The sequence below is a fragment of the Ammospiza caudacuta genome, chromosome 15 (assembly GCF_027887145.1).
Source record: "Ammospiza caudacuta isolate bAmmCau1 chromosome 15, bAmmCau1.pri, whole genome shotgun sequence".
NCBI classification, from domain to species: Eukaryota; Metazoa; Chordata; class Aves; order Passeriformes; family Passerellidae; genus Ammospiza; species Ammospiza caudacuta.
In genome coordinates, this window is record NC_080607.1 from 14597182 (window position 1) to 14622760 (window position 25579).

A 25579-nucleotide genomic window follows, 5' to 3' on the forward strand; every position below is an offset into this window, starting at 1 on the left:
ATCACCTCACTGTTAATTAAGGGACCATTTTTTTATTAAAATTAATTCTCATCTTTTAAAAATGTATCACTTAAAAAGGGGATGTACAGAAGTGTTTATCACTGATACCCTAAGATGCTAATTTCCAAATGTTATGGCTTGTAATCAAGTTTAATTTTCTGACTTACCCTCCAAAGGAGAGATTTTACACCAGTTTTGACATTTAAATTACCTTGAATTTGCAAGTCCAATACAGCCATAAATATTCATAGCCAAGAATCGACTATTTAGCCTTGAATTATTTTTTTTTAATATTTTTAATTCACTACTAAAACCCAGCTCCAGAGTGAGCTGAAGGAATGAAATGAAGCAGATTTTCTCTGGAGCATCTGGCTCTGCTACCCAGCGCTGAGCCGGCACAGCCGCGCTTCTGTTTGATGCTGCCGAACAAAAACCAACAGCAAAACCATCCTTTGATCCTTCTCCTTCCACCTCCTCGCAAAAAGCTGCTCTCAGGAGGGGCTGCTGCTGCTGTTTTGGCCTGTGCCATGTCCAGCCCTGCATTTTGGGCTTTCACAGCCACACACACACAGCAGCTCTGCTCCTGTGGCAATCAGGAAAATCAGGAAAACAGAAACTTTCCCCAGACACTGGAGGGTTTGATCTGCAGCCTTAGGAGAAGTTGAGAGTGGTGTAAAAATATTAAGCAAAAAAATTCACAAACTTTTATTATAGTTGTAGGTGAGAATATGCCTTAGGTAAGTGAGAGACTGTACTGATAGATGGTGAAAGGTTATTATGTAAGGGTGTGGTTGTGCGGAATAAACAGAGAGTTTAGAAGTTTTAATAGAAGCATCTGTGTGCATGTGAGTTAGAAGCCCATGAGATAAAAGGATCTGCAGTGCAGTAGAAGTAAGTAAAGGTGATAGTTTAGAAAAGTAAAATAAACCCTGCGGCAACTGCCTATTGGGTTAGAAAGTTCTGTATTGCCCCGTAACAAAGAACTTGTGACTACTCTTGAGCTCTGGCTAAATGCCTGCTCCTCTAAAATCTCACAGCCTCTGAGACCGATGTTTATCTGAGCAATAAATCCTTCTTAGCTTGCAAATAGTCCCATCCCTTCACTTCTAGCAGTGACAATGATACACTGACCCAGGGAGGACAAAGCCCAGCTTTGCCTGCTGAAAGCATGCCAGGCGTGGGGCAGAGAGCCTTGTTGGTGCTGCCTGGCTGTGACAGGGAGCTCACTGTCCCTTCCCTGCCCCAGTGACAGCATCCAGCCCTCAGCATGCTGGCCTCAGCTGTCCCAGGTGAAGGCAGCAGGCTGCAGGCCATGGCAGGGTGCCTGTCCCCTCTGGCAGGGACAGCAAGGTGTCTCTTGCTGCTGTCCTGCAGCCCCCACATCCATCCAGGCTGTGACAGGGACAGAGGAGGAGGCTGTGCTGGGGGCTGGCAGCTCTCAGGGGTGATGTGCCACACTCCCTTCTGTTCACAGGAGCCTTAACATGAAGGAAGAGATGAGGATCTGACTCCATGTTTCAGAAGGCTTGATTTATTATTTTATAATATATATTACATTAAAACTATACAAGAAGAATAGAAAAAAATATTTCATCAGAAAGCTAGCTAAGAATAGAATAAGAAAGAATGACTAACAAAAGCTTCTGTCTCGGACAGAGAGTCTGAGCCAGCTGACTGTGATTGGCCATTAATTACAAACAACCACATGAGACCAATCACAGATCCACCTGTTGCATTCCACAGCAGCAGATAACCATTGTTTACATTTTGTTCCTGAGGCCTCTCAGCTTCTCAGGAGGACAAACCCTAAAGAAAAGATTTTTCATAAAAGATGTCTGTGACACCCTTCCCCTTCCCTGAGCAGAAGCCCAGGTGAGAAGCAGAGCTGAGATGCGCCAGCCCCTGCCCTTGTCAGTGTGGGTCTCTCTGATTTCGGTCTCAATTTCTGTCTCAAAATGTTCTAAAGTTGCTCCATTTTTTCTCCAGCATATTGTGAAAACAGGGGTCAGTGTGGGATGGGAAGAGGGGCAGGATCAGCTCAGATGTTGAGCAGAGGGCTCTGAGAATCCCCTCAGAGCCCAACTCTGAGGCACAGAGCAGGCAAACACCTGCACACATCAGTCACAATAAAGGGCAAATTGGCTTCATAATGAAACATTCTCCTCTTTTCAGTGACTGATGACTTCTTCAATTTCTTTTTTTTTTTTTATATCAGGTACACTTCAAATGTAATTAGTTTCTTCAGTCTTTTTTCTTCTTTCGACAATAAGGCAGGGACAGAGAAGCAGCACTATTACTACCCATTTCTTAAAATAATTTCTATTTGCAAAAGGCTAATAAAAAATTTGAGATACACTGTGACCCTTTCTGCCCTCAAACCAAGGAATTTATTTTAATCATAAACATCTACTTCTGAGCTGAGCCACTGCTTTAACTAACACAGGATGGACTTTGACACTGCTTTTATGGCATGTTGGATACCCCCAGCTCACCTCCACCCCAGGGACAATAAACATGTATCTCAAATGAACCTCTGCTGCTGCCAGGAGTGTCCTTGGCCTCTTCTGTGGGCATCTTTGCACGACAGTTACACTGAGAGATTGATTTTCTGATACAAAACTGAGGTGTCTGCTCCTACCTGAGATCAAAGGACCTGCTCTCCCAGGAACTCACCCACATCTTTACTTTGTCTTGGTTTGCTTTTCATTTCAGTTCAGTATTATAATAAAAGCTATTTTCTCTACCTACAAAATAATAGTTCACAATGGATGGCTCACTTCTGATATTATTTACTTCTTCCATTTGAAAAGGAATTTTTGCAGTAAAGCCCCATTCAGTTGGGATCTGAGCGTAGCCTCAGAAACTCCAAGCTTTAAAAAGGTGAGATGGACCATAGGAGATCAGAGATGCCAATTTCAGGTCTGTTTCTGCCAAAAAACCTAAAAAATGTTATTATTTGGTGGGGTGATGTTCCCTCTGGTCACTGCCAACAGTAGTAGTAGTCCAGGACAGCAAAGCCCTTCCAGATTCACTTTCCGTGAAGGACCAGACATGAGAAGGATGAGCATCAAAAGTGGTGAAATGAAGCAATTCAACTCTGAATTGTTCACAGAGACTCCACAATGGTTGGAGAAGGCTCATAAGAAAACCTGGACTTTGTTCCCCAAATAACCCATGGCAATGTAGAGGAGGTGATCCTGTGTCACTCCGGAGGAAGAAAAGACATGACAATGGCCTGAAACTTCTTGATTTTTGATTCAGTAAAATCTGAGAGTCTTTTAAGTGACAAGTTCTCATAAATAATTCCATCTAATGGAAGATACTTTGGTAATTGCAGTATTTTAATTTCAACCCTTTAAGTGCAGAGAATTCTCATTAGCACTCAGCATTCAGGTACTGCAATGAATTTTCATGGAGAGAGAGTAGCATGCACAGAGCTGAAATGGTGGAGCTATGATGAATTTATGCATCATTTTATGGACAAAGATATTAAGTGATTCATTAAGCAAAACCATCCATTCCCTTCTGGATACAAGAAAGTTTTTATTATTCCTGTTCTTCAGGTAAATAGACGGAGGCAGAAAATTACTTGGTCTGGCCTAAACCTCACCTGCCCAAGCATTTCCACAGTGACTTTCTCTGGTTTCTAGCAAGGTTTATTTATAAATGAAGCCTCCAAGTGACCTCAGAGAGTCTGACTTTCCATGCCTCAATCTAACTCCTGTGCAATATTGCCTTGACTAAAGGCAATAAAAACATCCACAGGGGAGCTGAAATGCCAGGCTGGCAGACTGAGTGCATGAATATTATAAATGAATGAAGCAAAATTTGGATTTCAGGACAAAAACTCGCCTTTACACCAATTCAGAGAGAACTGGGCCTTGTCATGGTTATTTAGAGGAATTTGCAGTATTTTGAAGTGACTCCTCTGTTGCCTTGTGCTGCCAAATTGGAAACCAAGCCATGGAAATGAAAACATCCATGTTCTCAATTGTTCCACTGGCACTGGAAGTGCTGAAGGAGGAGCAGGGATATCAAACAAGGGTGTGCAAGAACTAAAGTGCTGGTTTCACTCTGAATTCTGAGCTCTCTTGTGTAGCAATGACTCACAAAGGCTCGGGCAAGCAGCGCTCAGCAAAGGTGACACCGTGGGCAAAGGAGGAAGAGCCATGGCACATTTTCCTTCTAATTGTCTCCTGTCTTTTAATTGGTTTCAAAACTAGATGTTAGCAAGGAGACAAATGCTGCTGCCTTCATGTATACTGCAATTAAATGCTTGGAAAGGTGAATCACTGCAGGTAAACCTGGTGGGAATCACAAACTCACTCTGGTTTGGGTTGGAAGGGACCTTAAAACTCACCTCTTTCTACCCCCTGTCACAGGCAGGGACACCTTCCACTAGATCAGGTTGCTCTGAGGTCTGTCCTGGTTGTGGACATTTCCAGAAATGGGGCACCCACAGCTTTTCTGGGCACCTGTGCCAGGCCCTCACCATGTGAGCAATTCCCTCCTTTAGGCTGTGCTGAGGTACCAGCTCAGAGAGGCACCACTGGATTTTGTTTAAGATAGAAATGAAACATTCCCAAACTCATCTCCCTGCTGAGCTGCTGTTTACAGTCAGCAGGTGGGTGATGGGGACAAGGACAGTGGCCAAAGCAGGGCTCAGCCAGCCCAGGGGAATTGCAGAGCATCACTCCCTCTCCTGTGGGGATGGGCAGCCCACACTGCTCCCTCCTCCACTACTTACAGCTCTCCATCACTTCACCTTCTATTTCCTGGCACTGCTTCATTTGGAAAAAATGCCACAGTGTCGGGTCTATGGCAACTTTGACCATTTTTTCAGGTTCACATCATACACAAGGGAGCTGAGAAGGGCAGGGCCCTCCTCACTCAGCCCAAGCTTGTGGGCATCCAGCTCCACACAGGTCCCTGCAGCTGCACTTGTTACAAGCAGACAAAGCTGTTGCCTCTGCAAAAATCCCATTTCAGTGCAATTATAAAGCCATTTTTGCATGAAAAAAGGTTGTTTGTATGAATACGTGTATGAACCAGCTTTAATTCTAAAGGTAGAGATCAAACCTAATTTGAGTGTGTCAAAACTTCACAGGTGAGGACCTCTCTGTGAAATTCTACTTTTCTGCACAGCCTTTGGTAAAGCAGAGATCCTACAGATGGAAAAAAAAGGGATTGGTCTGATCTTTAATGATGCAGCCAGTCTCACAACCTGAGAGCCAAAATGAAAAGCACAAACCAAACATAAAGAAGGAGAGACACCAGCCACTTGAGTGCTATTTGGATTAATGTATTTAGAACAAATTAGAGACCTTATTAAAGACTCTTCCCCCAGGACCTCTATGGTCTATACCTGAAACAAGCAAGGAAAAACACTTGATCTTTAGCAGTGAAGGAGCAAAAGCAAAATAAATTTTAAAAAAAGACCCACTGAGGACAGATACTTCAAACAAAATGGATCAAGAGAGAATGCCAAGAAGAATGTGCCTAACTTCTAAGGGACAACTGAAGTATCAGTTTACTCATTTATTATGCATTAATTAAAATGCTTAAAAGAAGTGGAACCTGGCTCAGGGAGTGATGAAGCCAAATCAGTTGTGCTTTGACTCATCACAGTGACACAGTGAAAGCTGTACAAAAATATTACCAGGAAGATCTGTTTGGAGAATTTAAGATCTTTGTGAATTTAAGGAGTTATGACATGTTCTTGTAAGGCAATGCAAAGTACAGGGACTGAGGAGATGTGAGAACACAGGTTACAAAAGCAACTGAAAAATGTTTTTGTCCTGAAAGAGGCTTCTAATAGCTGAGCAGTTCTAATTGCCTTGACTAAAGGCAATTAGGAAAAAAACCTAATAAAATGAAAAAGTGAAAGCAAACTTTGTGGCCCTAGAACCCTCCTGCTCCTGTGTTATGAACTGTGAATATCTGCTATAACTCAGAGCTGCTCTAAGAGCTTTTGCAGGGTGTTTTTGGACTCCTCTGCAGGATGAAGCCCCTAAACTGAGGGTAAAGCCCTGTGCTTGTATTTCTGGAGGTGCCTGGTGCCAAACTCCAGCAGCTCAACCAGTCACCCACGAAGGCTGAGGCAGAAGGTGAGGAATTACAAACCTGGACACAGCCCTTGCTTAGGAATGCAGCAGTTATGGACAAATAATCTCCTAAGAGAGCGGTGAATTTGATGCAAAATGAATTTTTGGAAGGAAACCAAAAGCTTCAGGTCATAATTCAATATACAGTACAGCCCAAAAAGGGGAAATGTTGAACTATTTCAGTGTTTTCAAATAAACACTTGTTTTGTCCCTAAAAACAGTAACACATTTTGTTTCAAAATATTAAATAAGAAAATATGCTGATCTCCTGCTTTATTTCAGAATTGTTATAAGCTAAAGAAGAAAGAAGAAAAAGATGGGTTATAAGCCCAAAATGAAGCAAAGTGAGCCACCTCAGCTCGAACAGAAGCTCAATTTGCACACAAAGTGCTGTGGGTTTAATTTGATAACCCCAGATTAATTGCTTTGTTTGACTCATCCCTGATAAATTTCTTAGTTCATTCTTCTTGGTTTAACCCCAGCTCCTTTTTCTCCTTTGAAAACAAATTATTTCACCATGAGACACAAACCCCATCATTCTCCCACGTGCAGGAGGAACATCTCCAGTGGAGAGGGAGGAGGAAGGAGGAATGAAGGATCCTTGGGGATCCCCCACCTGCTCTGATCTCATCTGGAGCCTCCTCACCCAACATTTCTCTGGGTTCCTGCCACAGCAGGGAAGGTCAGGATTCCTCCCCAAGCATCAGAGCTTTTGTGAGCACAGCATTTGGGTGCAGGGGTTGTGACAGCAAGAAAACTTTGATTTCAAGCATGAAGCTCCAGAGTATTTTGCCTCTCCCACCCCCATCCAGAAAGAAACAAACTGTAGAAATGAAGAAACTTCATTAGGACTGAAATAAAAGAGGAGGAAACAGCCTGTCCTTTCATTTTGATGGATCTTTCTCTGCAGGGAGCACTGAATATCTTCATTTTCCAGGTATCATTTGGTCTCAGATTAGTCATTCTTGACACAGGCATTTTCCAGCCAACAGATTAGGCTTCTCCTACTGGGTGCAAAGTATTTGGATGTTGTCTTGTAAAATAAGTAATTTCCTCCCCTCCTTTTGGCCAGAGCAGTGATTATCTGCTCGCTGGTTTAGGCAGTGAAAGAGTGGGTTATTCTAGAAAGAATGAAAAAATAAAATAAAACAAAATCCGGGAACATTTCCATTTCCCTCAAAGCTTGCCTAACTTGTTTTAAGGCTTTATTTGAGGTCCAGAATGGTTGACAATAAAATTATTTCTCTGAGCTGGGAGAGGTAAAGCAGATTGTCAGACACAGGGAGAGGGGAGCTGACTGCTCTCATAAATAAGTCAATGTGTTACTCCTGCAAGACTGGAAGTGGAATGACAGCTCCTCCAGATGCTGATGCTCCAGTTCTCTGTGACCCTCAGGAAACTGAAGTTTGCTAAAAATACCTTCCAAAAGCACACGTGCTCCAGGGCTGCAGAAACCCTTCGGAGCAGGGGAGGGTTTAAATGGGCAGATCCCAGCTCAGCCTTGGGAGCAGGGGAGATTTTAAATGGGAAGATCCCAGCTCAATTTTTGGAACAGGAGAGGTTTTAAATGGGCAGATCCCAGCTCAATTTTTGGAACAGGAGTTTTAAATGGGCAGATCCCAGCCGAACCTTTGGAGCAGGGGAGATTTTAAATGGGCAGAGCCCAGCCCAACCTTGGGAGCAGGGGAGATTTTAAATGGGCAGAGCCCAGCCCAACCTTGGGAGCAGGGGAGATTTTAAATGGGCAGATCCCAGCTCAACCTTGGGAGCAGGGGAGATTTTAAATGGGCAGATCCCAGCCCAACCTTGGGAGCAGGGGAGATTTTAAATGGGCAGATCCCAGCTCAATTCTTGGTGCAGAGAAGGTTTTAAATGGGCAGATCCCAGCTCAACCTTGGGAGCAGGGGAGGGTTTAAATGGGCAGATCCCAGCTCAATTCTTGGTGCAGAGAAGGTTTTAAATGGGCAGATCCCAGCTCAACCTTTGGGGAGGGTTTAAATGGGCAGATCCCAGCTCAGCCTTGGGAGCAAAGGAAATTTCAAATGCCCAGATCCTAGCTCAATTTTTGGAACAGGGGAGGTTTCAAATGGCCAGATCCCAGCTCAAACCCCTCCATTCCCAGCTGGGCTGGGTCTCACACCTCTGCCCCCAGCTCATGTGCCCAAACCTCCAGAGCATCCTCCCATAGCTGGGGGGCTTTGTGGCCAGGAAATGGGGAGCCTGAGCTGCTGAGCCTGCCCAGGGTGGTGGGGATGGTCCCTGCTGCATCCTGGCTCTTTGGGAACAAATCTTTGCTCTGAGGTGCTGCTGAACCCTGCCACGTTTAATGGAGATTATTTCAAGTTATGTTTCCAGCAGGGACGTTTCCATTCATGCCCAGCCTTGCTCTTCTCCCTGCCCTCTCCTGGCACAATGAGGAGGCAGGGGATAAAACACAGCAAAAGTCAGAGGCAAGAGGAGATGGAAGCCCATTAAATTCCAGACTAGAGATGTGTTTTGGGATGAACATTCCTTCACTCCTCAAAATGCAGCTCAGGCAGTGGGCAAGGACATGTCACCTTCCCCTCCTGACACCCAGCAGAGGAAATAAATCAATGTCATCTGTTGTCATCAAACCCCAGCCTCTTTCTCCCCTTCCTTTGCAATCTGATGTCTGAGATGCATGAGGAAGAGGAAAGCACAAGTGTGACAGGGTGATTAGTGCTGATCTTTACTCACACAGAGAGTAAGTTACCAATCAGCCAAATCTGTCCCCATCTCCTTATTTAAAATGCAAACTAACATGAAGGAAACAATAACATTTTAATTAGATGGAAATAGAAAAGCTACAGGAGAATGCCATTGTTGCAGTGTGAGGTTCCTGAGCCGCATGTAGTTACTTTGATGGATCACACACTAAAGGGAGAGTTACACAGCAGTTTCCACAGCACTTTTTGCACCATTCCACCTCTTCTCACTTTCAGTGATGGAAGCCAGGGACAGCTAGGGTGGGAAATGATTTTCCTTCCAGTGCAGCAAGGAAAGCCTTCTGGGAAGCAGACCCAGCCCACACTCCAACCCTGCCTGTTTTGCTTTAAAAAAAAGAAGAAAAAATAAAAGCCTCAGAGCAGCAAACCAAAAGATGCCCAGAAAGCATCAAAAATGGAGGAGAACATGTAAACCATGATGGAAAGTAGAGAAAAAGAAAGGGAAAACTGGAAGTAAAATAACTCATGAAACTTTTCACAAGTATAAGGATGTGCTCTGACAAGGAAGGCTGTCACAGACCAGCTTGCACTCTGCTGTGGTCCAGGGCTCAGCCTGGTTCCCCCAGACCCAGAGCAGCTTCAAGCCCAAATTTTGGAGAGGCACAGCCCAGAGCATCGAGGCTTTCGAGGCGGGGCTTGCTGCCAACACAAAATGTGTCACTGTGAATCATCCACACACCAGCTCCAGACTAAAAACTGTTCCCTGAATCATGGGGAAAAGCACAAATGTTCTGCTCTGAAACAGAAAATTCACCAACTCCTTCTGGGGCCAAAAATAGGGGAAAGAGTTATGTAATTCATTTACTTTGAAAAATAAGCATATCAAAGTTATCTAAACAGCACTAACAACAGGGAGATCTCTGTTTATTTAATCAGTCCATTTCTTTGCTGGGCTTGGTGCTGGTGCTCCAGGCAAGTTTGTCTCATTCACCTTAAAACAACTTCAACACAAAACTTCACCCAACAGCTGTGAGAGGCTGGCAGGGCAGCAGCTCCACTTCACATCTGCATCACTGCCTCAGCCATGTGCTCCTAAAACCATCCCAGGTTTTGTTTAACACCACGCTGTGAGCAGAAAGAGAAGCTGCAAGCATTTTGTGAGTAAGTCTTGGAACAAGCTGTTTTTTTAGGGGTGACCAGTCCACGTTTTTTTTTTTTCCACTGGTTTGCTCCATTTCCAGCCCAATCAGCTTGGATGGAGGCAGATTTCTGACAAAGTTGCAGCTAGAATTATAAATGAAAAAGCCATGATTATTTTCAGCTGAAATTCTTGTCTCCCTGGATAAGTACTCTACTTCCCTCAGCAGTCTTTGCAAATCATTCTTTGTGACCAGACACAAAAGCCCTGTTTTCTATGAGATCACTTATCTCCAGCAAAGCTTCAATGGAATATTGAATGAAGGCATCAAAACTCTGTCAAAACAACCACTGCCACAGCCTGGAAAGTAATTTTTCAAGGCTTCTTTCTTAATGTTTGCTGGTAATAATTTTCATCAAGTCCATTCCCAGAAAGGGTTGGGGGATTTTGTCCCCATCAGTCTCTTGGGATGTTGGGCACAGCAGTGCCCAAAGCCAGGCTGGACAGGGTTTGGGGCAATGTGTTCATGTGGAAGTTGTCCCTGTCCATAGCAGGGGGTCGGAATGAGATGATCTTTAGGTCATTTTCAATTAAAACCATCCTGTGAGTCTATGATTTACCACTGATGAGGAGGTTTTTGATTGCCAAACCCATTCCTGGGCGATTCCCCAGCTCTGAGGAAGGAAAGCAGCTTCACCCATCTCAACACCAACCCCCTGTTTGGGACTGCTGCCTGTCTGTAAGGAAGGCAGCCAGGCAGAAGGAATCCTTCTCCACCTGAGTGGTTTCCCTGACCTGAGAGGCCCCAGCCACAGGCTGGGTGTGTGCAGGAGAGCAGCACTGCTGCTGAGGGCGCTGGGTCTGCAGAGGAGCATGGGGTGGGCCCATGGGATGGAAATTTGGGAAATTTGTAGGACACAAATAGAGGGAAACCTGCTAACTATTAAGGTTTTCACAGAATCATCACTGCTTAACCACTCAGTATGGGAATTTTTCCTAACATCCAAGCTGACCCTCCCTTGGTGCAATTTGAGGCTGTTTCACCTCATCCCATCACTCATTGCCTGGGAGCAGTGGCTGACCCTCCAAAGTGTGAGGAACTGAGGTGTGGACCAGCTTCCCAAAGAGCAAAGAAGCCCAATGCTGGAATGGAATTATGCCCAGAAGATTTTCAGCTGTGCTTCAACCTTGTCTCAATGGTACCCACAGGTCACAAGTCAAGAGCATCTCCACAGCCTGATCAATGCATGTGGCCTTTTAAACAAGCTCCTCTGTGCTGCCTCGGGGCTCAGGAAAGGTGTGAGAGCAAATCCAGGTGGAAAATGAGGCAGTGCACCCCGACAGACGCAGCCCCAGCCAAGGGCTCCTGTGAAACTGGGGGGGGAAAAGGAAGGCTTGCAAATCACCTGAACTAACTCCTTCTGAAAAGTCACCTGGAATGTTTTAGGGTTTTTTTTTTTTTTTCCTTGAATTTGAGAGCAGAGCCCTGACTTGGAGCCCCAAGGGAAAGCATTGGCTTCTCTGAATGCAGTGGGGAGGAAGTCAGTCAGCCTGTGTGCAGGCGTGTGGCTGCTGAGTGCAGCTCCAGCTGCAGTGTAGAGCCCCAGACAAAAGCTGCTTTACAGAAAAAACAGTTTTGTTTTGCAGGCACAAAGACCTCTTCTATCCCTACCCAGCAGGAGGTTTATAAAAGTGTCATTTCTTGCCCTGTTTCTGCCCCTGCCTCTTTGCTTCTACTTCTTGCAGGCTGCCAATGGGTTTTTATTGCTTTGGGTGTTTTCTTCTAATTGAAATGGAGTAAATTGCATTTTTCCCCTAAATAGTTGATGAGTTTAACAAATTTTTCCATTATTTCATGGGGGTAAAACCAACAACCTTTGAAGCAGACAACAGAAACATTATTAGAACATGGTTTATGCAGGAGCACAGAGATATAACCTCACCATGAGGGACAACTCCTGAGGGCCCTTAAAGCAACTTTTGCCTGAGCAATATTTAAGGGATGAAGTTTAGCAGAGCTCTGCATGATAGGAGAAAACCTCTGGGGTATGACCAGCAATTTTCTCTTTCCCAAACACACTCTTTTTAAAGTAAAAAAAAGTTTATTTATTTCTGGCTGTTCACTATATTTGTAACTGTATTTTTTGTAGCAGCTCCATTGATAACAAGGGGCAAGAGGGAAGATAAAAGCAATCATGGAAGGTAAAGACCTTCTGCCCCATGTGCCTCTGATGAAGCCATTCCCTGCAGATCACATCTCAGCCCCTCTGAGAGGAGATCAGCTAGGCAGGGACAGGGGTGGGAGAGACAGAAATGCCAAACAGCAAAGCAGCTGGCATCTCATTCTCAACAATAAATGGCTCCTGCCCTGCTTCATCTTCATCCTCTCTTCCTGCAGGACCCCTAACACTAATATCACTGAGCAAGAGGCCTGTTCTTCCTTATAAAAAAGCAGAGTGGCTCCCCCAGGCACAGCTCTATCCTGAAGCCCCATCCCTGTTTTTAACCTGAAGCATTTCTCTTCCTTTCAAACATCTCCTTGAGGTTCCAGCCTGCTCCTCATGCAGTGGGAACCACCCTGCGGAGAGGGAATTGGGAGAGCAGGGATTGCACCAGGGTGAAACCTTGTTGAGACAGGACATTATGGGAAGCACCAGTGTGTCACAGACATCTTTTCATGGAAAATCCTTTCCTTAGGATTTTTCCTCCTGAGAAGCTGAGAGGCCTCAGGAACAAAATGTAAGCAATGGTTATCTGCTGCTGTGGAATGCAACAGGTGCATCTGGGATTGGTCTCATGTGGTTGTTTGTAATTAATGGCCAGTCACAGTCAGCTGGCTCAGACAGAGAGCCAAGACACAAACCTTTGTTATCATTCTTTCTATTCTTAACTTAACTAACCTTCTGATGAAACCTTTTCTTCTATTACTTTAGTATAGTTTTAATGTAATATATATCATCAAATAACAAATCAAGCCTTCTGAAACATGGAGTCAGATCCTCCTCTCTTCCCTCATGCTAACACCCCTGTGAACACCATCACAGGTGCTGGGAACCACAGCCTCTCTGTTTTGCTGTTATTGTCCCCTCTCTGCCCTGGCCCCTTGGAAAAGCCTTTTCTTTGGGTGATTGAGGTTTTGTTCTCCCTGGAAGCACTGCCCTGGGACACTCTGCTGGTGACACCCCCATACTCTGGCTTGTGATGAGCTGAGGGAAAATGCACCCTTAATGGAGCTCATCTGGAAACTCCCTGAGCTTTTTGCTGCTCCCAAGCAGGGCATTCAGCAGTGACACAAGGTCTAAAAGGCTTCTGCTGCTTCCTTTGACTCAGAAAATGGCTATTGCAGCTGCTGGTGCTCTGTCTTCAAACAAACTCTGTGTGGTGGCACAGGGAACAAGTGGCATCCCTCTGGAGGGGCAGCAAACAGATTTGGCCACATTTACACAGTGATGTTTGTCACATTTCTCTTCCATGAAAGGTGAGAAGAGGGAGGAATAGACCCAAAACAGACACAAACCCTACTAGAAAATTCCATATTGAGGTGCTGGGCCCGTGGCCTTGCACCTGACAAATTCACCAGAAAAGATCCAAAGGAATAAACCAGCTCCAGACAATCTCAGGGCATGAGAATATGTCCAGTATCACCTTAAACTTGGGGAGGTTAATTTTCCTGACAGCCTGTCTAAAAGAAAAGTGGGTTATATGATTAAAAGAAATAAACCCCTCTCCAGTGCCCCATTGTGTGATCAGCAAAAATAACCCTTCTAGGTTCTCACCCACCAGGTTGTCAGCATTTCCCAGAGGTTTTCATGCCTCCAGCCCTTTGCTTTGGCTGTGGAATCACAAGCGGGCCCTTGGGCACTGATTTTTGCAAAACAGCAGGCTTAGGTATGGATTTCTGGATTCAAATATTGCCAGCACTTGCCTACAAAGCACAAGGCACAAATCCACAGTGTATAAAGCAGAGTAATGGAAAAGCCAGGCTGTTAATCTTCATAATGTGCCTATCAGTGGGGATTTCACTTGAATGTTATTTGCATTAAATATGATACTGAGTGGTGGATAGGCAGCATAAATAAATGAAAGGCCATATTTGAGTCAAACACTGTCCCCCTGTTGTCTGCAGCCCCAAGTGTGGGAGCTGCTGACAGTGGCCAGTGCAGCTCTGCTCATCTCCTGACCTGCTGAAGGGAAAAGTGGTGGCAATTCCATCACTGAGAAACTCTTTATTGGGGGAAAATTAACCTGTTTTGTGAGGTTAAGGGTGTCAGCCCAAGCTCTGTGAGTGCTGGAAGCATTGTGGACAGTTTTGCTTCCCTCTCCCCATGCCCACACTCTGCTTATGGATTTTCTCCATAAAGGCTGAGCAGGCAGTGCTGGAGCCTCCCCTTGGGCTGCTGGGGATGGCAGCAAAGAAAATTCAATTACACTTTCAAGGGAGAAAAAAAAGGACTTATCCCAAAGGAGAAGTGAACTTCTTGGTTACTTTATTACTGCTTTTCCTCTGTGTTTTTCTCTGCTGCAGCTCCTCTCAGCCTCGTGGAGCCTCAGGTATTACAGGGTTTTTTTCCTGGCATGGTTTGATCTCCAGGCTGTGTTCTGAGTGCCAGGCTGGCCATGTGCCCAGAGGAGCACTCTGCTGCACTCTGAGACACTTACTGATCAAATTTCTGCCCTTTCTTGTTTCCCTTTCAAGGGATTTTCTGTCCTGCATTAGCCAGGAAACACCTGCCAGCTGTCAGGGAGACAAGCCTGAGGCAGGGTTTGCTCCTTGGCTTAGTTAGTGCAGTCTATTAAGTGTTTGGGGCATACACAGCTCCCCATCATTGTACCTTGAGGTCAAATAATCTCTTTATTAGTCTAAACCTATCCTTCTTCTGCCTGCAGTGCTTTATCAAACCTGACACACTTGGATTTAAGGAACAAGTCTGACAGTGTCACAAGTCCATGACTGACAGCAATAAAAAATGAAACATGGGGAACTCAAAGGATTGAGTTTCTTTTTTGGAATTAAATGAGAATATTAAACTGTATAAATTACCCCCGTGGGGATACAATGTAAGGTCTTTGCAGGAGGAATCAATAGTGATGCCAGTAATGAGTTAAACTTTCCCAGCATCTGTGTGAGCCGCATTTTTATAAGATGGTTTTGAAAAAAATCATTGAATAGGAGAGGAAAGTGGGTTAATTTCTTATTGAACATACTCAAATAGTTACAGACTTATTAAACAAATTCTCCAAGGGAACAAGGTGGTACAAAAGTCCTGCCACATATTAAGACCACATTTGCTCGGTTCAGCAGTGCAGACACCCTTTGTTCTTGATTCAGTTAAAATTAATAGGATGTGGCATTGCAATGACTGTATTAATTAGCTCCTTGGAGTCCTGATCAGAAGTAGGGGTCTGCTGAGCCAGATGTCATCCTGCATCCCAGTGCTCGTGGCACATCTGCAGCAGGTCTGGGTGGAGCTGCTAAGGGGATGAACCCCTTCTTTCAAGGTTAAAGGAGGAAGAAAATGGGATGGTTAAAGGGTGGGACTGCTCCTCCTCTGGGTGTCTGACACCCCCCAAAGCCCTGAGAGCAGAGCAGAGCAGGAGCACCTCAGGCTGAGCCAGGCAGGAGGGGACAGCAGCAGCAGGACCTGCCCAGGAGGAGAAGGCAGCAGGGACAGCCATGCATGAGCCTGGGCAGCAAGGGCTGCTCCCCTGCAGGTGACACACAGCCAAGGGCAGTGACACACAGCCAAGGGCAGTGACACACAGCACAGGCACAGCCATGGGCACAGCCATGGCACAGCTGCCCCTCCTGTGCCTCCTGATTTACTGATTCTGAACATGCTTCCTGCTCTGTCCAGGACTCTGCAGTCCAGAGCTACTCCCAGCTTCTTCATGAGCATTTTGCATAAAATAGATTTTTTTTTTCTTCCCTTCAAATATTAGGCTTTATGAAAGTTTACATTTTTTTCTTTGTTTTTTTTTTTTTTTTTTTTTTTAATCATTCCTACAAGGAGAATCTCATCTCTTTGATTCCTCTCTTCAGCTGACAATTGCCCCCAGCCCATGAGAACACAAAAGCTTCAGAGAAGCCTCACTGAACTTTTCCTCAAAGGAAAAGTTTCATCTACAAAGACCTTGTCCATTGTGTCTTTCCCTCCCTGGGAGCGGAAAAGCCCCCATGGAGCCCAGCAGGGCACTGTGCATTGAGAATTACTGAAGTGGAAAACCACAGGAGATGAGGAGCAAGTCTCACATGCTGAAACCACCTGCAGGTGAGCAGCTCCTGCAGCCCAGAAGATGCATCCTCTCCAAAGGCTGAGGATGGGAGTCACACAGCCCAGCCCTGTGCCACAGCATCCCTGTCCTGGCAGGAGCAGGGGGATGAGGAGTTTCTGGTACTCCAAGCAGCGAGGAGGAGGAGGATGGACCTTCACAGACAAGGCACTTGGATAATGGGATACAAACTTGTCTCACTAATATTTTCCTCCCTTATATAGAAAACAATTGAATGCAAAAAAACACTGGGAATGAACTGTCAGCTCAGAAATGTGGTCCCCAGTCAGGGTCAGTACTCCACCATCACCACCTTTTCCAAACCCGAGCACTTTTTCCCCAAATAACTCATCTGATTTATCATAACCATTATATGTTTGGGGTTCTTTGAATCCCATACCTTTGCAATTGGATAGGAGAAATGGTGTCCATGTGGGAGATGTCAGTGGAGCACTGAGTGACATCTCCATTTGGGCATTGCAGGCATCTCCAGCTTCTCACAGCGAGAGTGGCCTGGCCTGGAGGGCAACCAGACAGACTGGGAATGTAAAAACCCAGATTGATCTGCTTAATGGGAGGGAAAGGAGAGGTGTCAGCTCTGGGACTGATGAGTTTGGCTCATTTAATGCTCTCTGCTTTAAGACTCTGACTCCCCACCTCGTCCCCCAGCTCCTCCAGTCCCCTTTGCTCACTCTCTGCCTCATGTCCCTCTACAAGGGGCAACTTCACAGCAGGGAAAGAGCCATGGGGACACCATGGAAGCCCAAATTGCCCACCCAGGCACCCCTGGGTCCCACAGAGGGGGTGCTGCACATCCTGCCTGCCTCGGGCAGGACACAGAAGTGTTTCTGAACGTCAGGAAGCAAAAAAAGCCATCTGTGAGTCTGGAGCAGATGCTGCACAGAGACAAGAGTGAAAGTCTTTGAGGGAAAGGAGGGGGGAAGCAGGGAGATGACAATTAAATAGCTGTTTTAAATGATCTGAAAGATTAAAGGCAGACGAAGGGTTTTGGATTTTTTTTCTCTCTGGGACAAGCAAGTACAAGATTACCTTCGTGTCTTCTGCCTTCCCAAGCTGCTGGTAAGAGGAAAACCTAAGTGCTGAATCAATCGGCCACATTTCCTCATTTTTTTATTATTTCTCCAGCTGACATCTTGGGAAGGGGGAGGGAAAGAGAAATCAAGTGAATTAAAATCAATTGAGGGGGGAAAAGAGAGAACAAATTATGTAAGAACTGGCAAAACACAGCAGGCAAAGTGGTTATGTAAAGCAATGAACACAAGAGCTTATTTAAATTAGATCTAGCTGCGAGACAGAGCAGGGTGTAAACGGGCTGGGATTAGGCAGGCTGGGCTGTCGTGCATATGCTGAGTTAAAGCCCTGGGTTCCCTGAATAGCCCGTGAAAATAAGGCAGCATTTTAGGGATGCTCCCATCAAACAGATGGGATTGCTGCTGGAGTCCCTCTCCACCACTGTGGGGATGGATCCACACACCAAAATCCTCATTTTCTTGTCTACCTGAGGGGGTGGCAGCACCGTGACCTGATGGGACACAGTCCTGCCACAAAGGTGCCTTTGTGAGGCGTGAGTGGCACACAGGAGTTCCCTGGTGTAGTGGGTGATTTAGAACAGCTCTGTTATTAAAAACCACAGTAGGAGTTTGGCTGTGACTTAAGGAAGAGAAATCAACTTCAATTCCTCTAGTCAATACCAGCATAAACACAGGATTCCTGAAGTATTGACTAATCCTGGGTAGGATTTGCCAGCAAACCTGGGAGAGAATTCAGCCATTTGGTTTTATGGCTTGCAATTTTCACATAATATGGAGAAATGCTTGTCATGTTTATTTACTCTGCATCACAGACCTGATGGTGGGCAGGGCCCTGCCTTCCACAGCACCAGGGCAGTGAGCACATCCCACCACCCTGCCAAGGTGCTCCTCACCAGGGGAAAGGGCAAGCGAGTGTTTGCAACATCATACATGGAGTTAATAACTCTGTGAGCCTCCCAGACAAATGGAAATCAAATAGATGAGTTTAATAGGGTGCGTAGAGAGCATGGCAATGGATGTCCTTCATTTCTGTCCCCTTCACACATGATGCTCTTTGGCAGGTGCCTTCAAAGGCATTGTATGAAGAAATGTAGGCAGGAATTTTGGATTTTTTTTTTCTCTGGGACAAGATTACCAGGGGAAAGTGCAAGGGAGCGTTTGCAACATCATACATGGAATTAATAACTCTGTGAGCCTCCCAGACAAATGGAAATCAAATAGATGATCTTGAAAGAGTGTGTAGAGAGCATGGCAATGGATGTCAAGACTCCTTCCTTTCCACCTCCTTCACACCTGATGCTCTTTGGCAGGTCCCTTCAAAGGCATTGAATGAAGAAATGTAGGCAGAAATAAAGCTGAGGAGCCACTTGGGCAAACAGCTGTTTAGTGTGCAGAGTTATTTACTCTACCAATCATCCAAACTGTGATCAGGCTTCATAAAACATAATAAACAAGGGCTCTGGAGGGATGGGTGAGCTGCAGCCACGCAGGCTGAGCAGATCCACAGGGAACAGAGATCCTGCCAAAGGGTGAGGAGGGCCAGAGGAGTTCCCCGAGTGCTGCCCTCACAAATGAGCAACTTGGAGCTGCTGGAGCTGTGGCAGTTTCTGGAGGAGCAGGGCCTGCTGCCATGTGTTTTAATAAATGGGATCACACCAGCTGTCTGCGCAAATCAAACATTAGCATGTGTCAGACACTCTCCAGGCACTTGCTGTGGCTTGGGGGACATTTTGCAGCAGAGCCATCCAAGCACAGGCTGTGGGAAAACACCTTCCCATTGGGAATTTTGGGGTGCAGGATCTGCCCACACCCAGCTCCCCTTGTGCCCAGCCCAGGCTCAGATGAAATCCTGGGTTTGAGGAAATTTTGGTTTGAGGAGCTCTGGGGACTGACAGTGCACCAGGATTGGAGGTGTTTCCTTCAGCTTCCCCTCTTCCCCAGATTCTGCTGTGAACCTTTCCAGAAAACAGGGATGAAGGTAAGAAAGCAATAAGCAGGAAAATCAATTTGAACTGCATCTGGCCAGTAAAATTCAGAGCTTTTTGAAAATCAGGGCTGAGGCTGTGCAATGCTGATGGCACACATGGTAGAGCAGGATACTCAGTGGGATCCTGTTTGGGGGAAGCTGGTACCAGAGCCAGCCCCACAGGCACAGACTCAAAAGTGAACAGGGAAAACCTCTCATCCTGCCCCAGAACTCTCATTTCTATTGCTGCCACAACAGGGAGCTTTAAAACCTCCTCCAGCTGAAGTGCCATGAAAACATGAATTTACTTGTATGGCTTTAAGAGGTGTTTAATCTATGTGGAAAAAGAACCTAAAACTGGCAGCAGTGCTTTTCAGGGGATGTCTGCCAGCTAAAGGGTTTACTAGACCTAAATAATGTGGCTGTAATGGACTCACTCCTGGTACCAGATCCCACGTGGATGCCAAAATCCAAAGCAGACATCCCTGACTGGCAGAAGCAACATGAAAACTTGGCAGTGGAGAATGTGTAATAAACCAGATCCACAGGCTGATTAAAGTAGCTGCAAGGACAGTGATGAGCAAAGCTGGGAAATAATTCTAAGAATTCTATTTTAGAGGCCACACAGGGCTTTATGCCTCGATGGCAAGAGGTGAGACATGCCTGGTGTAGGGATGGTGGGGACACACAGTGTCACCCTGCAGAATGTCTCACCTGCTGCTCTTCCTGATTATGTGCTGCCCTGAACAATCTGTAATTGCTGGAAGAACATCAGTCATTACCTCTTAGAGTTGTTGTGGAGCTTAAGTGGTGCAGGTTAATACGTGCAAGAACCAAATTTCCTGAATGTTGTTTGAATAATTACTTTTTTAAAATTTTTCTTACAAGGAATCCTGATTGTTCACATTCACTAAAATATGTCCACTAAAATCTGAATACTCAAAGCAAACACAGAGGAACTTTTTCAAAATCAGAGATGTTGAATTACTACAGTCAAATAGGCCCTTACAATTCAGAATATTCTGTGATTCTGTGAAATACTTTTTCCAGGAAGCTCGTTCCAGTTCAGAGAGGATCCTTCTCCTGTAATGATCCCAACAAAACCATAGCTCACACTGGTCTCTGAGGGCACAAATGGTTACAATGCCCTGTTCTGGGACAGAACTTGAACTTCTTTCAATCAGTCAACAAATAAAACCACTTGGAGAACTAAAGGCTTCCAAAAAAGAAATGCCAGTTTGCTTTAGACAGTTTGCCAAACAGGAATAGGAGTGAAATGTGTTGAGTGATTTATTACAAGTGATTTGCCAGCTCGAGCAAGTGCATCACTGCTCTCCTTAATTTAAAGACAGAAAATGAATTCAAAGAGATGCAGAGATGCTCTGAAGCAGCTTGAACCCTCCACGAAGGACCAGGGCTCCAGACTGCCACCCAGCAAGACCTCTGCACGTCACACTGCACATCAGCACTGCCCTTTCTCTCCTGGCTCTTCCATCATTTGTCTTTTTTTAAACCTCTGCGCAGCTCGGGCCGGCTCACACGCTGTGCCACGGTTTCCATTAACGCACTTCAAACCTGACTTGCAGCTGCTTTGCTTATTCACTCCAGAGCCCTCCCCGGCCCAGGGCCCTGCCTCTCGTTGTGTGATGCTTCCCTGTGCTCAGAGGAATGGAGTGGAACCATGGAAAAACCCTCCTGGCTTGGCAAAGCCACTTCTGCAGCCGGATCCCCTGGGAAGGAACAGATTGGCACAGTTTGGGGTTTGGTTCTTCCTTCTCCCCCAACAGCTGCCTCTTTCTTTTAACTTCTAAATTAATCCACTAGTTAATTAAAGATATATATATGCAGAAAAGCCCACAGGTGAACTTCACATACACATAATATATTCATGTCTTCCTACTCCTGACTGGCTAATGGGATAAGGTATAACCCGAATAATTGCAAGAGTGTAAGGTGCACTGAGAATTGTTTAAAGTGTAATCTCCAAAGATATGGCAAGGAAATAATCCTCTGGTTTTAGCCCTACCATGGTAACAACGAGCATCAGTTTAATCCTAGAAGGAAGATGAGTGGAAATAATGCATTTCAGTCCCATTGTTCTCAAATCAGATGGCTCAGTCTCCTCAGAGAGCAGAGAATTTGGGTTAAGTACACTGGGCTGCCGCTGACAAAACCTTCCAGGCATCTACAGGAGAAATGCAGCCCTCACCACCTCGGCTGAAAGTTAGGGATCACGATAAAATGCAGAGGAAATCCAGGGCTTCTATCAGGGCTTGATTTTGGTTTACTTGAACAGTACAGAGGGGAAACTGGGAGAGTTATGTCTAAACGTTTACTGACTCTGGTCTTAAATCTAAATGCACATACCCTCACCTGCTTTTAGTGGCAAGGAATGGTTCTGATCCATTTCCATTTAAGTTCCCTCCCTTCAAGTGTGGGAACATCCCAGCGACTTCAGCGCCCATGCAGCTTTAAATTCCAGCTGCCCGCTGATTAACCCCACCTGAAATTCATGTTCCAAATAAAAAATTGAGCAGCTATCACATGCAAGCCTGGCAGCCAAGGGGCTATGGAGAGTGGTGTCTTGCTCTCTTCTGTCCCTCCTTGCGTGTCTCTTACATTTTTCAAGCTCAATGCTCCAGTAAACAAATGCCTCAACCCGCCGGAGCACTGGAGCAAGGCAAGTGTTGGTGCTGAAATCCGCTCCACGCATGGGCGTGTTGGATTTAGCACCGTGTGGAGAGCAGCAAAGCCCTGCTGAAGTCAGGAGGGGCTGCTAAAACCAGCTAAGGATTTCCCCAAAACTGCAAAAATAGCAGTTTGACTTCCACCGTGCAGATCCTTTTCAGAAGCCTATGTCCGAAACTTTCCGAAATTAGGAGCTGTCACTACACTGAGGAAAAGGGCTCTGGATCAACGCAAAGAACGGAGAGAGATGGCTTTATTTCCCCTGAATTTGCTGGCCGCTTTACAACAGAAGGGGGGGAGATGCAAAAAATGCAGGGAAAGGGTGGAAATTCGGGGGTTTCTGGCCGTGATCGGCCAGCAGGAGCTGCGGACCGGGACACGGGAATGTCCGGGCATGGGAAACTCCGGGATTTAGCACGGATTTTCCCCGGGGCAAGGTCTCTCTGCTCAGAGTAGCGGGGCAGGAGAGGGGAGCAGCGAGCGGAGCCGAGACCCCCACAAATCCCTCCGGGGCCGGTGCGTCCCGCCAGGGCTGCCCGGGACATCCCATCCCAGACATCCCATGGCCGAGACATCCCATCCCAGACATCCCACGGCCGGGACATCCCATCCCAGACATCCCACGGCCGGCACATCCCATCCCAGACATCCCATGGCCGAGACATCCCATCCCAGACATCCCACGGCCGGCACATCCCATCCCGAGCCGGACCCCGCTCCAGCCTTCCCCGCTGCCCCGCCCGGCTCCGCAAAGTTCGGGCAGCCGCTGGAGGAGGCTCCTCACCTGGATGACCGTCTTGAGCGTGGAGGTGTCCACGATGGCCGTGCAGATGAGGGAGTCGGGATCGCGGTCCTTGCCGTAGATCTGCCCCATGGTGAAGATCATGGGGATGGCGAGCAGGAAGGAGGCGATCCAGATGCAGCTGATGAACTTCTTGGTGCGGCTGCGGGACATGATGCTCTTGGCTTTGAAGGGGTGGCAGATGGCCATGTAGCGCTCCACGCTGAGGCTGGCGATGTTGAGCGCCGTGGCATAGGTGCAGGCGTCCCGGAGGAAGTAGTAGCCCTTGCAAACGGCGCCCCCGAAAGCCCAGGGGTGATGGACCCAGATGAAGTTGTAGAGCTCGATGGGCATGCAGAGGAGGAAGATGAGGAGGTCGGAGAAGGCGAGGCTGGCCAGGTGGTAGTGCACGGTGCTCTGCAGGTTCTGCAGCGACTTCTTCCTCACCAGCGTGTACGCCGTGATGGAGTTGCCCACGGTGCCCACCAAGAACAGAGCCAGGTAGATGACGGTCACCATCACTTTGGAGTAGATGTCGGTGTTGACGTCCAGGTCCTCCTCGTCGGGCACTTTGGGGAGCAGGTCGGAGCGGTTGCTGGCGTTGGCATAGCTGGGCTGCGGCTGCAGCGGCCCCGCGGGCACGGCCGGCGCCGTGGCGTTCGGGTGCATCCCCGGCAGCGCCGCCCGGAGCCGCCGCTGCCCCCGGCGCCGAACTTGGCCGGTTTTAACGCGGCGGGAGGAGCCGGCGGTCCCGGGGCTGCCGCGCGTGTGCGAGGGCGAGACGCGCCCCCCGCTCGGTGCCGGTGCGAGCGGCCCCCGATCCCTCCTCCTTCCCTCCTTCCCTCCCTGCGGCTCCCCCGCACACGGTGTGTGTGTGTGTCCGTGTGTGTGTGTGTGTGTGTGAGTGTCTGTGTGTGTGTCTGTCTGTCTGTCTGTGTGCGTGTGTGTGTGTGCTGCGCGGAGCCTCCGCGCCGCGCCGGGACAGACACATCGATACAGACACCGGGACAGACACACCGACACACACATCGGGACACCGACACACGCACACCGGGACACACACTGAGACACGGACACGCACACCGGGACACGGACACACCGACACACGCACCGGGAGAGGCACGCACACCGACACACCGACACACGCACCGGGACCCCGACACACCGACACACACACTGGGACACGGACACACACCGGGACACGGACACACACTCACTGGGACTCGGGCACATCCCGGGAAACCGACACACGCACCAGGACACGCACACACTCACCCCGGTACACACAGGCACACACCCCGGTACAGGGGCACACACACCGGGACACACACCGGGATACACACACACACACCAACACGCACACACACACACCAACACACACACACACACCGGGACACACACACACACACACACACACACACAACAACACACACACACCAACACACACACACACACACACACACACACCGGGACACACACACACACACCAACACACACACACACACACACACACACACACACCGGGACACACACACACACACCAACACACACACACACACACACACACACACCGGGACACACACACACACACCAACACACACACACACACACACACACACACCGGGACACACACACACACACCAACACACACACACACACACCCGCCCGCCCCGCCGCTCCCCGCCGTGCCCCGGCCCCGCTGCCGAGAGGGTTTTGCAGCCCCAGCCCGGTGCCAAAGCCCGGCCCGTGCAGGGGGAGAGGCAGGGAGAAGGTCCCGGTTGCTGCACAGCCGCTCCCCACCGAGACTGCCCCACATCCCTCCCTAAGGCTGAAGCTGAGGGCTGTAAGGGGCTGCTTGGGGGGCTGAGCCCCCTCCTGCATCCCCACAGGGTGAGCAGAGGGATCAGGGCTGTTCTGGCACTCTTGTACATCTGTAGGCGCTGCTGATTCCCAAATACCCACTCAGCTCCTGCTGCTGCTGGGATAAATGCATGTAAATGAAGGGGAAAATACATTTATAAATACCTACCTGCGCCCTGACCTGCTAGGGCACCCTCAGCTGCTTTGCTTTGGTCCCTATCAGTGGCTTTTCCCTTAATATCTTCATATTTGGGGATATGGGTTCCTCTATGAGCTTCCCTGTTGCTGGGACAGGGATTGTGGGGTCTCATGGTGATGCTGAAGGTGACAAATGGATCCTCCACAGGGAACGGTTCCCCAAAGATGATCTGTGATGGGGTTACCCTTTCAGCCACCCTGTAAATCTCTGGTGAGCTGTTTGTCCACTCAGTCACCTTTGAGAGAAAAATCTTTAAAAGTGAAGCGAGGAGATGGAGGAAAATCCCACTCAGGGCATCACTGGTTTATCCAAAGACAGCCATAATTGTTCCTGTTCATTAGCAGATGCTGAGTACCTTGTTTCCAACAGCCAGTGGGCTCTGTGTTCACCCAGGCTCTTACCTAGCTGAAAGATATCTAATTCTTCAGTAAATCAAATAATTTCATGAATACAACTGCAAACTTTCCCCAACCATCCACCAAGAGTCAATATTCCCCCCAGTTCTGCTCCTCTTACGTCCATCCAGTAAGAACCCCTTGGAAGACTAACCAAAATTGGATTTATTTAGTCATGTTATTCATATCAATTTGGAGAGAAATATTTTCCGGCACTCATCCCACTCTAGTTTAGAAAATGACTAATAATCTCTTAACACCAATGTTCCTTCCATTTTAGCTCTTCTATTAGGAAATTTCTATTAGTTGAGAGAGTTTGTCAGAGCTGCTGTTCCCAGCTGGTCTCCCCAATTGCTCCTGAGCCTTGGACAAGGTCTTGGGGTGGATCAGGATCCACTCTCCTGGAAAAGGAGAGTGGAACATGAGGTGAGGAACAAGG

The 25579-nt window shown here is 47.3% G+C and overlaps 1 protein-coding gene across 1 annotated transcript in view; it reads right to left on the minus strand.

The window, feature by feature from the left end:
- NTSR1 (neurotensin receptor 1) overlaps positions 1-23355 on the minus strand; it is a 55734-nt gene extending 32379 nt beyond the window's left edge. Inside the window, exon 1 of the mRNA XM_058814782.1 lies at positions 22690-23355. Coding sequence (XP_058670765.1) covers positions 22690-23355 — 666 coding nt within the window. The remainder of the gene's footprint in view (positions 1-22689) is intronic.
- Positions 23356-25579: the final 2224 nt, after the last annotated feature.